Source organism: Ammospiza caudacuta, chromosome 13 (genome assembly GCF_027887145.1).
Source record: "Ammospiza caudacuta isolate bAmmCau1 chromosome 13, bAmmCau1.pri, whole genome shotgun sequence".
In the NCBI taxonomy this organism is placed as follows: domain Eukaryota; kingdom Metazoa; phylum Chordata; class Aves; order Passeriformes; family Passerellidae; genus Ammospiza; species Ammospiza caudacuta.
The window spans coordinates 19,289,849-19,301,245 of record NC_080605.1 but is presented as its reverse complement, the minus strand read 5'-3'; the positions used below and the strand labels follow the sequence as shown (position 1 = coordinate 19,301,245).

Sequence of the window (11,397 nt, the reverse complement as noted above, 5' to 3'; positions counted from 1 at the left end):
AATAGGAACAAACTGTGATGTATAACATCATTATTTTCCTAACCTTTCTAAAATTACCTATTTGACTGATTTCTGAGGTGTAAAAGGAGGCATAAGGCCTTCCCTCCTGTCAAAGTACCATTGTCTGGAGAAATTTAGAAGCTCCCTGTTTCAGCACCTTGAGACCACGAGAGCACAGACAGATTTAAGACATCTTTGAGTTTGTGCAAGGCTCACAGGAATGTGGCCATTAATACCACTGTAACTGGAGAAGGGTTTATGGAGGTGCAGCTGCAATCCAAAGCTCTGAATCAGTGCCAACCCCAAAAGAAATGCACCCAAAATTCAGCTTGGCTCATCCAGGGGTGCTTTGGGATGGAAGGAGGGGCACAGCACCTGCACCTGCTGGGGTGCAGCTCAAGGGCACGAGTGCAGAACAGGGATCAGGTTATTAATTAGGGAATTAATTAAGGAATGGGGATCTCTCACAGCTGCAGGAGGGTGCTGATAAAACCAGCCTGTCACAGCACACCAGGCTTGCAGCACCCCAGCCTTGTTCAGTGACACATCCCAAACTGGGACATGCATGTCATAAATGCAGGGGGAATAATTTTATATTCATGCACCCATTCTGCAGAAAAAGTTGTTGCAGCAGTAAGTGTAGCAACTGCCTCAGAAACGAAAAATTCTTCTTTAAATTCTGTTAAAATCTCTTCCTCTGTCAGCACAAGCAAGGATTATAAAAACACAGATATGTGCACCCAGATTTCACTGTTTTCTGAAAGAGAATGGTGGCATTATTCTAATTATAAGGTGTCTTTCCTTAATTTCTCCTCTCCACACTTTCCACTGAACTTTTTTTTTTTTTTGCATATTTTAAGTATGTTTAGTTTTCAGTAATTAATGGCAAGATGCATCTAGGTAGGGAATACCTACCTCAGGCCAGTGACTATTGTGGATTCTGTGGTTAATCCCTACAAGGGAATGATGAGGAATTCAGATCCCTTTGTAAACTGGATTACCAGACCCTGGCTTTCCTTCAGACAAGGCAAAATCATGTTTGTACCACTTATTTCATTGGCCACTAATGCTATTCCTAGAGGACACCTCACTTAGATGTGCTTGTTCCTGCTCCTTCCACTTCATGTTTTACAAAGCCACAGACAAAACTATCAAATCCTGTAACAGGTTTTTCCCATGTTTTAATGACTATAACAACCAGAGAGTTCTGAAATACACAGTTTTTATTTCAAAAACAAATCTGAGAGAAGAGAGGAGCTGCTAAATTGGGTCAGTGATCCACGTAGCCTGAGGTCCTGGTCGTCACGGTGGGGAGTAGCTGAAGTTTAGGAAAAACACCAAAGGACAGAGCATGGAATGATCCCTCCCAGAGCATTACTCCTGCAATCAGACTTCCTTCAAATTGCCTCCAGACCACCCTGGTTAGCAACCACTGAAAGCTGCACTAATAAAAATAGATCTCATTTCTCTCCAAATCCTTTTATACCCTTGACCTCCCCGGCATCCTGTGACGAGCTCTACACTCAAACCAGTGCTGGTTTTTGCAGGGAATTACATTTCTTTGGAAAGCTGCTGCTTGCTAGCATTGCTGGGATGTGCCTGTAGACGATCATGAGGGAGAGGCATCAGTGGCAGGGTCAGGTCCCTCTGTTCTGGAACCAAGCTGCAGGTTTGGAACCGGCTGGGCAGCCTCGTCCCTGCGGGAAGAGCAGCGATGCTGAGCTGATGTCTTGTGGAGGAGAAGAAGAACAACACCCCCACCCTTTCATTTGTCCCATGGGGTTGATTTGGGAGCAGATATGAGGTGGAGCTGACAGCAATTGTGTCAGCAGTGCCAAGTGAAGGCTCCCTGGGGCTGTCTGGGCTTGCAGAACGAGCCCGGTTTGGGTTTTATCTGAGGCTTTCCCTGCTGGGTCATTTCCTCCACCAGGCAGGTTAGGACAGCCCAAAAGGGGAGGGAGCACAGACCTGGCAGCAGCTGCAGGTTCAAGTTCAACCAGCAGGTATTTTGCACTTTTGGCCTGTTTGATGTGCTTTAAATATGTCTGGTTTTCCAAAGGAGCTGAGGTCTCCATCTGCGGAAAGTCATTTATGGCATTTCCTCTAGCAGCCAAGGATTCGTGTTTATTTTAAAAAGCAAACAAAATGTAAGCAACAAAATTTGCCTTTTTCTTTCATGAGAGCAAAGGCTCCATATGGAAAAGGCTCCAGGGAAAGAGTGACAAACACATGGCAGGAGGAACAGCACTTCCCTGAAAAGGGAAGCAAATTCTTTGTGGATATAATTTTGCCCCTAACAGAGCCATTTCTGTGGGGATTTTCTGAACATTTATCTGTCCAAATAAATCCTTGAGTGAGCAAGTTTCACCCTGTAAACTGCCTCAGTTTGGGGTGAGGATTCTTTATTTCTATAATGGGACAGATTTTCTAAATAAGAGTGTCCAGAATGGAGCATCCTACAACTCATAAACCTACATGGAGACCTATATAAAACCGACATAAACCTATATAACAAACAAATTATATCCTGCACCCATGAAGTGCTTGTGCAATTATTCCTTTTCAAATAATACGAGTGCTTGTCAACTTAATAAACACATTAAGCACTAAATGAGCGACAATTTTTTACATCAGTTAAAAAAATCAGTGCATTTATGCTTCAAATATCTATGGAGTTGTAACCATACAAGTAAATACAGGAGGATGGTAATTTTTTACCTTTTCTTGCCTGTAATTATTTTACCTGTAATAAAATTCAACCAGGCCCCAGCCTGGTGTTAAGCCATTGAGTTGGAAATCTGCAATGCACTCGTGGAAAACTCCTCTCCCTGTCAGGCCATTGTACACCACGGGGCAGGCCTGCTTATCCAGAGCTGCAGAAACATTAAAGCTCTTGCCACCTTGGAGAAGAGTGAAAAGGGGAACAAAGTCACCAACTTTCAGTAGTATTTTATCTCAAAACAATCCCAATATCTATTATTTTTGTGTATGGGTTTTTTTATGCTTTTCTGAAGAGTGATTGTTCTGCCTGCTTTGTAAATCAAGTAAAATGATCAACCACATTTCCAGCTGAATCCACCTCATAAGAGATGTTCTGACACCCCAAAAATGTTGAAATCCCTATTTTATGTGGACTAGCACAAACAGAATCTGTAACTCTCCCTCTGTATCCTGTGACCCTGACCCTGCAGTGGACACATTTCACCCAGGACACACCACAACTACAATTTCATTTAAGCAGGGAAGTGCCCATGACAGTGGGGTTGGAACCAGAGGGTCTTCCAGTCCCTTCCAACCCCAACCAAGATTTTATGGCTCTAAGTAGATTTCTCAGGGTGTAAGATGACGCATTCCCCAGGAATCTCACTGAACACTCTTTCCTCCACTAAAGGAACTGCAGGCCAAGAAATGAAGGCAGAGGCAGCTGGACTGTGTGGAGCTTACCAGCAGTAAAACTGACTCCATACTCCTCCTGGATCAGCCCATCCTCGGCCAGCTCGGCCAGGGAGGCGTTGGACCACTCAACGCCAGCCTTCCTCCCATCAGGAAAAAACACATAACCTACAGTGAGGCTGAAGGGGACAGGAATGCAGCAGGTTTGAAGTTCAGCCAAAACTCAAATGCACCAGAAAAATGGCAGAGAGAATTGGGACTTTAGTGCCTGGAGAAGAGAAGGCTCTGGGGACTTTCAAGAGAGCTGGAGAGGGGCTTTGGAAAAGGGAGTGCCAGGATGAGGGGAAATGCTTCCCACTGCCAGAGGCAGGGTTAGATGGGATATTGGGAAGAAATTCTTCCCTGTGAGGATGGGAAAGCCCTGGCACAGGGTACCCAGAGAAGCTGTGGCTGCCCCATCTCTGGAAGTGTCCAAGGCCAGGTTGGATGGGGCTTGGAGCAGCCTTGGGGCCATGGACATTGATCTTTAACCCTCTGGATGCAGAGAACAGCAGTGAGCAAGGCAGGGCTCCTGTGGAATGCCCCACTGCAGCTGGAGCCTTCTCAAACAGCTGGGAGTGCCCAGCTTGTACCTCTAAATCATCCAGACAGACAGACAGACAGCTCCATCAGCCCTCAGCAGCTGAAGGGAAAGGAAGCAAGGGGAAGGTGAAAGCTGTCCTTGTGACTAACTACAAATAGAAAACTGGGAGCATGAGGGAGTGGATGGAAATTGGGCTGTACAGGCTCAAAGCAGGAATTCACACAAAGGTGTCCTGCAGAGCAGCTTTTGCCACCTCTAAGATGAGTGGTTTTAGCAACATAAAGTTCTTTGGTCACTTACTGAGTTGTGGTAGCTGGCATGCTGATAACTGTTAAATGTGCTGCAGTCCCATCCTGCAAGAGAAAGAAAAAGCAGCCAGAGTTGTGCAGGTTCATTTCTGAGGGTGCTTCACTGGCTGGACCAAGAAGACACAGGATAGAACTCAGCCTATGCAATGTGTTATGGTTTCACACTTTAAAATCCTCTCACTACATCTCCCATGAAGATCTGGCTGCAAACAAATCCAGGAAAATAAACCAAACACATTCAGGACAAATTAAGGACAATGGGAACAACAGAAAGTCCAAAGCAAGAGGACACAGGAGGGAAACAAAGCCTGCAAAGAAGAACAAAACTGGTTTACTATGACCCGACTTTTCTAACCTCTATCCATCTATGTCTGGGAGCAGCAGATTTGGAAAATGTTAAGAAGGAACTGGAATCTCCTGGTTTTACTAATTTCTCTTCCATCCGTAGGTCTGGACTCCTCATGCTCCACTTGGGCTGCTCTGAGGCAAATCTAAGCCTCCTCTGATGATATAAATGTACAGACACTCAGGGTAAGAGGGCTCCAAGCTTCAAGCTGCAATAAACTTCTTAATGAAGTCAGCTGCCTTTTAATTAGGGGCAGAACAGCCACAGACACTTTGAGTCTTGAAAAACTGGACAACAGGGAGAGGTTGGTTATCCACACTGATGATACACAGGCACATGATAAATCAGGATTTGTACAGAAATGGGATTTTCCAAGCTGGGAAAAGAACTTTTATCCTGAATTCAGTCTAAACCCCGGTAATGCTGCCTATAATAGAGAGTTTTGATTTATGCCTGGCTTGGCAAAGGAAATGCCCTTTCAGGAGCATCTGCTGGGCTTGGCTGGCAGCTGGCAGGGGCTGCCCTCAGCATGTCCCTGGGCTGTGTGCTCCCAGCAGCCACAGCTCTGCCTCTCCCCCACACAGCACTGCAGAGAATTATGGCTCAGCACAGGCAGAAATATTTGCTGACTGCTGTCATGAAGGCTTAGGATGCTTCAAACACCTCAGGCTTCCCATTAATGGGAATCAGCTCTGCAGCAGCTCCAGGGAGTGCTGGGTACTTGCAGCAGCTGAGAATCTCTCCTGTAAAGCTGCCTGCCTAACTTTTCTTGAAAAAGCCAAAACAAACTGTTTCACGTTATCGAACAAGTTTTGCTTCAATCAGTGTAACAAAATCTCAGTTTTTACACACACAGCTCTGCTTTTGAGAGAGAGCAAAAGCTCTCAACACTGATCTGGGCTAATGGTGCCACCAGCGAGAACTTTTGATGTGCACCATGGATGTTCCCAAATCCTTATTTCTGGATACTTAAACATGCCTGAAAAGCTCAGAAAAATTTCCTGTATTGCCATGTTAATACCTACTTCAAAGTGTGCCAAAATCATCACATAACGGCGAATCTCAGCCCAGTCCCGGACACCTGCAAAAAAAACCCAAAATCCCTCAAGCTGGAGTTTCACCATTCCTGGGAAATGTGAACTAACAGTCCCTGACTTCACAATAAAGAATATATCCAAAATAATAAATAAATATCCAAAAAGATATTTCTTTTTGGATAAAGAAATATCAAGTCATGGATAACATGGTAACCAATGTATGTTCCCAAACCAGTGCTGGTATTTCCTCTGGAATGTCTTTATTTCATGCCCGGGCATTGACCTGGTTATTTTAACAGCTAATCCTCCATCTCACTGCCCTGCCAGTGCCAGCTACACTGAGGGCATTCCCAAGGCAGGGAATTCTTTCCTGTGCTCTTACCATAGGAGTGGCTCCGAATGCCTTGGAGGGAAAGTTCAGTTTTCCCAGAATTTTCTATTTCAATCTCTCCCACAGACCGGCCCCACTGCTCGTGTCGGAAATGCTGCTCCCTTTGCCTGGAAGAAAGAAAGAAAGGAGTGGGTCAGCACAGGCAAGAGCTCCAATCCTCCTCAGGAATCTCCTCAGTGCCAATCTGATGGATTTATCTCCCAAAATGAAGGAAATTTCAGAGCATCTGGACCATGGCTATCCCAGATTTTACACATCACTTCTACATTTCCCAGTTACTGTTACATAATGAGACACCTGAGAATGAAACAGCAGCAAATTCTCACCCTGACAGGATAGAAAATCACCCTTTGTTTGAAGAAATGCTGGGCTGCCAAACAGCTGCTGCTTAGAACTCAGCAGGTATCACCAAAACACACACATTATTGATATACATAATTTCACACCATTGATTCTCATATTTTTAGCTCTCCAGAGTTTCTATAGTATTTTAAACACCCAGTTCAGCTCCTTTCTCATAGGATTATATTCCTTTTCTTAGCTATACCTGGACCATTGACTTTGGGAGCTGCCTATGAAAACAGAACGAATAAGAAATATTCCTGATGCTGAGGACTTCACTCAGATATCTGTGTGCAGGATCCCCCAGGTGTGGTGTGGCATTGAAACCAAGAGCCATGTCCTTTATTAGAGCACTTCAAATTAAACCCACCTCCTAAATTCAACTATAACACACATCAGACCTTGAAGAGAACTGTAGAAAAAATTATTATTAACCCCAGAAGTTATTAATCTTGTATCTTACTTTTTGACCCTCTGGAAGAGCTCGATGGTCCAAGGCTCCTGGGCTAAAGCAAGAGCAAATGTGCTGGGGTTACTGTCAACATTAAAGTTAAAAACATCTGTGGAGTTCTCCCACCTAGAAAAAGAGAGAGGAAAGAAAAAGACATTATTAGCATTCAGTTCATGCAAGGCCAAGTTGTGCACTTGTACTTTGATAGAGGCAATCTTTGTACTTTATTGGAAAACTCTGATTTTTGGCATTTTAAATGAGCTATGAGCTTACTGTACATCCCAAAGCAAAGCTGAAAAACTTACTGCAAAGAGAATTTAACTTGTACAAGTTCTCCTTCCTCCTCACTCCACTGCTGTCTGTAGGATCCTTTCCTGCAAGACAAAGCACTTTTATATCATTATAATTTTGTCTTATATTATAATTTTGTTTATATCCTAAACAAACAGCAAAATGTTTCTTTCATGTTTGGAATTGGAATAGAAGAATTCATAATACTCTACACCACCAGACTTATTTTCATTCCTTAAAAATCAAAGTGTCTCAGTTACCAAACAGCTTTTGGTTCATGCTGGTTAAATTTAAAATAAATGTAATATATTTCCAGATAGTGCTGAAAAAGTCTTGGGTTTATGTGTAGATAAATGAAATTAGGGAGTGCTGCAGTACCTGAGTAATCCATCAAAATTTATCTTCCAGCACATTTGGGGCTCCAAGTATTCCATAGTGAGTCCTCCTCCACTCCAGATCTCTTTGGATTCATCTCTCACCATCATGTTTGGGTGCTGTGGGTGCTAAAAAAAGGAAATATTGTAGGAAAACATTTGCTTAATTCAATTGTGAGGATGCCACAAAGCAGTCTTGTTATACTAAATATGACTAAAAACCCAAAATAATGCACATCAATCCTCTCTCTTTTTTTCTATATTCTCCAAATAGGATTTCTCCTGCTTTTCCTGGTCATGGCTACTTAGTGAAAGAGATTTGTGAATATAAAGAGAGTTAAGTGGAAAGGGATTTATGTCAGGTCTTCTCCCCTTTAGTATGTAGCCAGCTCTTAATAAAAAAAGAAAATCCTCAGGCAAAAATCTGATTAATGGTATCTGATTAAGCTTTCTTTTCAGCAAGAATGAAGCAGATGTGCATAAAACTCCCTAAAAGCTTTTCCCTCTCTTTTAAAGAGGCAATTCCAAATGGTTTTTATAGCATGAAAATTAAAAAAGGGGGAAAAACCAACCATAAGCATAAAATGGAACTCATCAACCATGTGCTGCACCTGATTGGAAAGGCTGGATGCTCAAATTCCTCCTGGGGGATTTAATAAGGCACTTTTTAGAAACTGTTCTGTTTTGTGCAGATTATGGGAAAGGGGAATGAGTGTCAGATCCTACAAAAAAGGGACATGCCCACTACTCTGACCAGTTCTGATTTATGTTCTGACCAGTTCCACCACTGCCTTTAGACACAGCCCTGGTGCCTTACTGGTGCGAAGATGCAGAGAACACAAATTTTTGGCTTGGGATTCCATCAGAGGTTCAAGAAAGGAGTCAAGCACTGCTCCTGAACATCACTCCACATGCAGCACTCACTTCAAACTCTCCTATCCCATCCAGCCTGAGGAAGAGCCACATCTCACAGAGGCCAGCAGGACGTCGGGCGAGGCGAGCGATCACAAAGCTCCTGTTGGTCTCTGCAAAGCCGGTGAAGTACAGGGAATCCAGAGCCTGGGGAAAGGGAAATGCATTTCAGCTCCAGCTGGGGGCAGGAAAGGGAGGGGAGAATGTCAGCAATCCTTTGTTTTCCGTAGGCTTCTGCTCAGGGATCAAATTTTGGTTTCACTTTTTGTATTTCATAGCAGGCACCCTGAGAACAGCCAGGCAGCTTTAAAAGCAGCAGTGAAAGTTTAGCCAAAAGAAAGGAGAGCTCAAAAAAATGGGGTTGGGCACTGAGGGGTGCCAGGCACCGGGACGCAGGGAACTGGAGCACCTGAGGGATTGCCAGGGGGATGCAAGGGCTGGAATGCAGAGGATGCAGTGGGGTAGAGGTGGTGTAGGGCCAGGGAAGTTTCAGTCCAAAGGGAAAAAGGTGTTCTGAGGGAACGTGGGAATGCTGTGGATGGGAGTTCCAAAGCTGGGGGAACACGGGGACGCCAGAAATGGGAGTTCCAAGATGGGGGAACATGGAGAGGCTGGGGATGGGAGTTCCAAAGCTAGGGCAACGTCGGGATGCCACGGATGAGAGTTCCAAGACTGGGGGAACACGGGGACGCCAGGGATGGGAGGTCCAAGACTAGGGGAACATGGAAAGGCTGGGGACGGCAGTTCCAAGACTGGGGGAACGTAGGGAAGCAGGAGATAGTGTGCCAGGGGAACAGGGAGATGGGAGTGCCAGGGATGCGGGACACAGGGATGCCAGGATACGAGAACAGTGTATCGCAGAAGCGGGTCCGTGGGAAGGGGGTCCCAGGGAAGGGGTCCCAGCACGGGGGGTCCCGGGTCACTCACGTGGGGGTCGGCGCGGAGCGGGCGCGGCCGGCGGGGCTCGGCGGTGCCCGTGGCCGCTCGCTGCCGGCAGGCGCCGAGGCAGAGCAGGAGGCAGCCCAGGGCCCAGCGCTTCAGGGGAGCCCAGGAGCCGGGGGCGGCCGCTCGTCCGGCCCCGAGCAGCGCCAGCAGCGCCGCGGCCACCAGCGCCGGCAGCGCCGGCATCGCGGGGAGCGGGGAGCGGTGCGGGGAGCGGGGAGCGGGGAGCGGAGCCCGGGGCGCTGCGGGACGCGGTGCGGGGCTGGCTCCGGCCGCCCCCAAACCCCGCCTCGGGGCCGCTCCCCGTCCCGGCTCGGATCGCGGTCATTTCCGCGACGGGAAATTGGATTTGCTGGGTTTAGTTACTACGCACTCCAAGGGAAGTTCAGGCAGTTCTGGAAGGACACTAGAGCAAAGCTTCTAGTGATGCGCGGCAGAAAAAGCGGGTGTTAGAGTCTCTTCCCCAACTCTTTGCTGCAGATCGCTGAAGGACAGTCCGCTTAAGATTAGAGATATGAAATAAGTGTTTGACAAGGAGGGTGGTGAAACACTGACACAGAGGTAGTGGATGCCCCATCCCTGGAAACATTTGGACGCAGCTTTGAGCAATCTGGTCTAGTTGAGGATGCCCGTGGCAGAGGGGAGTTGGACCAGATGACCTGCAAAAGGATCCTTCCAAATCAAACTATCCTATGATGCTATGATTCTGTGGTTTCTGATCCTCATTTATTGGGCTCTTGGCATCAGTGGGTCCTTCTCTTATTCCCACTGACAGCCCCCGCCAACAGGCAGCATCCCATTTCACTCAAGGACCAAACAACCCCACCCACAGCAGGCACCTCAACATCTCTTCTGTTCTTCTAGGTACCATTTCTAGAAGCCATATTTTTGGAGGCTTCTGGCTGGCTGTACATGAGATCTTTTTTATTCCTCCTACAGTTAGCATTTAGTCTCATTTCCCTGCGCTGAAACAAACCCAGCCTCTCAGGAGAGGTTGAAGTGCAGCCAGTCTCACTTTGGAGAAAGCTGGGGCTCTCAGAACCTGGGCTTTCTTTTCTCCTGGGTGTTTGGACTCCCTGTTAGCTCTCCAAACTTCTCAGCAGATTCCCTGTTACTTGCAAAAACATTTATTGTGCATTTCTCTGCCTTGTTTCAACTGCGCCTCAGTTTGGTTTTATAACCACCTCTGCCCTGGTTTGTGTTTAATGGATCAGTGCTTATGGTTCTTTCGATTTTCTTCTTGTTTTTAATGACCTCCTGAGCTCTGCTGCTCCTTTTTGCCCTTTTCCCAGTTTGTCCTGATACTGATGTGCACTTACACTGCCTCAGTGGTCATGTTTCTGTTGTTCCCTCAAAACCTTTTAGCACTTTAGGTGTTCCTTTTACCTTCTTAAAAAGGTTCCTGAGTTTTACACAGGTCCCCTTTTCTGAGACCAGGCACAGCTGTTCTGTGGTGCTTTACTGCTGTCCATGGGCCACATCAAATAAATTAAAAGGAGAAGGACAAAAGGCACCAGAGATACAGACAATGAAGTTCTGAAATTAATTTCTGTAAATCACCATTGCTTTAGCCAATATTGAAGGGGCACATCCTAAATTTAAGCACCTAGAGCAGGCAGAAAGCCAATAAGGTTGTTTTCCAGAGGGTCAGAGGGATAATAATAATAAGGTTGTTTTTATATTTCAGGTTGTGCTGTGGAGGGATTGAGAACAGCCTGAAAGAAAGAGATGTGTCACAATGTTATCACCCTGCACCTGCAGCACGGCAGATGTGGCTCAGCCCACAGAAAGGCTGCAAAGGGAATAGATTATGAAAAACAGCTTTTCTTTTTTTGCTAGAATCTGAACACATTATTGACGCAGAGCTATAGTCAGTGGGGAAAGATCCACACAAATGACAAACCTTTGGGACTTTACAAACATGCACAGAATTAAACCCTCCTCTGCCTGAGGTGGAAGGGGCTACAACAAATGACAGATTCTTTTTAACTCGTTTTTTCCCCAATGCAATCCATGAGCAGCTTTGC

General features: G+C 45.9%; 1 protein-coding gene across 1 annotated transcript; it reads right to left on the bottom strand.

Annotated features, from left to right (window-relative positions):
• Nucleotides 1-1,156: 1,156 nt before the first annotated feature.
• Nucleotides 1,157-9,576, bottom strand: LOC131563594 (uncharacterized). Its single transcript, XM_058813700.1, has 11 exons — nucleotides 9,356-9,576; nucleotides 8,441-8,575; nucleotides 7,521-7,645; nucleotides 7,157-7,225; nucleotides 6,864-6,977; nucleotides 6,050-6,165; nucleotides 5,656-5,711; nucleotides 4,277-4,329; nucleotides 3,445-3,572; nucleotides 2,744-2,900; nucleotides 1,157-1,697 (listed from the first exon to the last, which is right to left on the bottom strand). The coding sequence occupies exons 1-11, from the start codon at nucleotides 9,554-9,556 to the stop codon at nucleotides 1,610-1,612; spliced, it is 1,242 nt and encodes a 413-aa protein (XP_058669683.1). The 5' UTR covers nucleotides 9,557-9,576; the 3' UTR covers nucleotides 1,157-1,609.
• Between the last annotated feature and the right edge of the window lie 1,821 nt (nucleotides 9,577-11,397).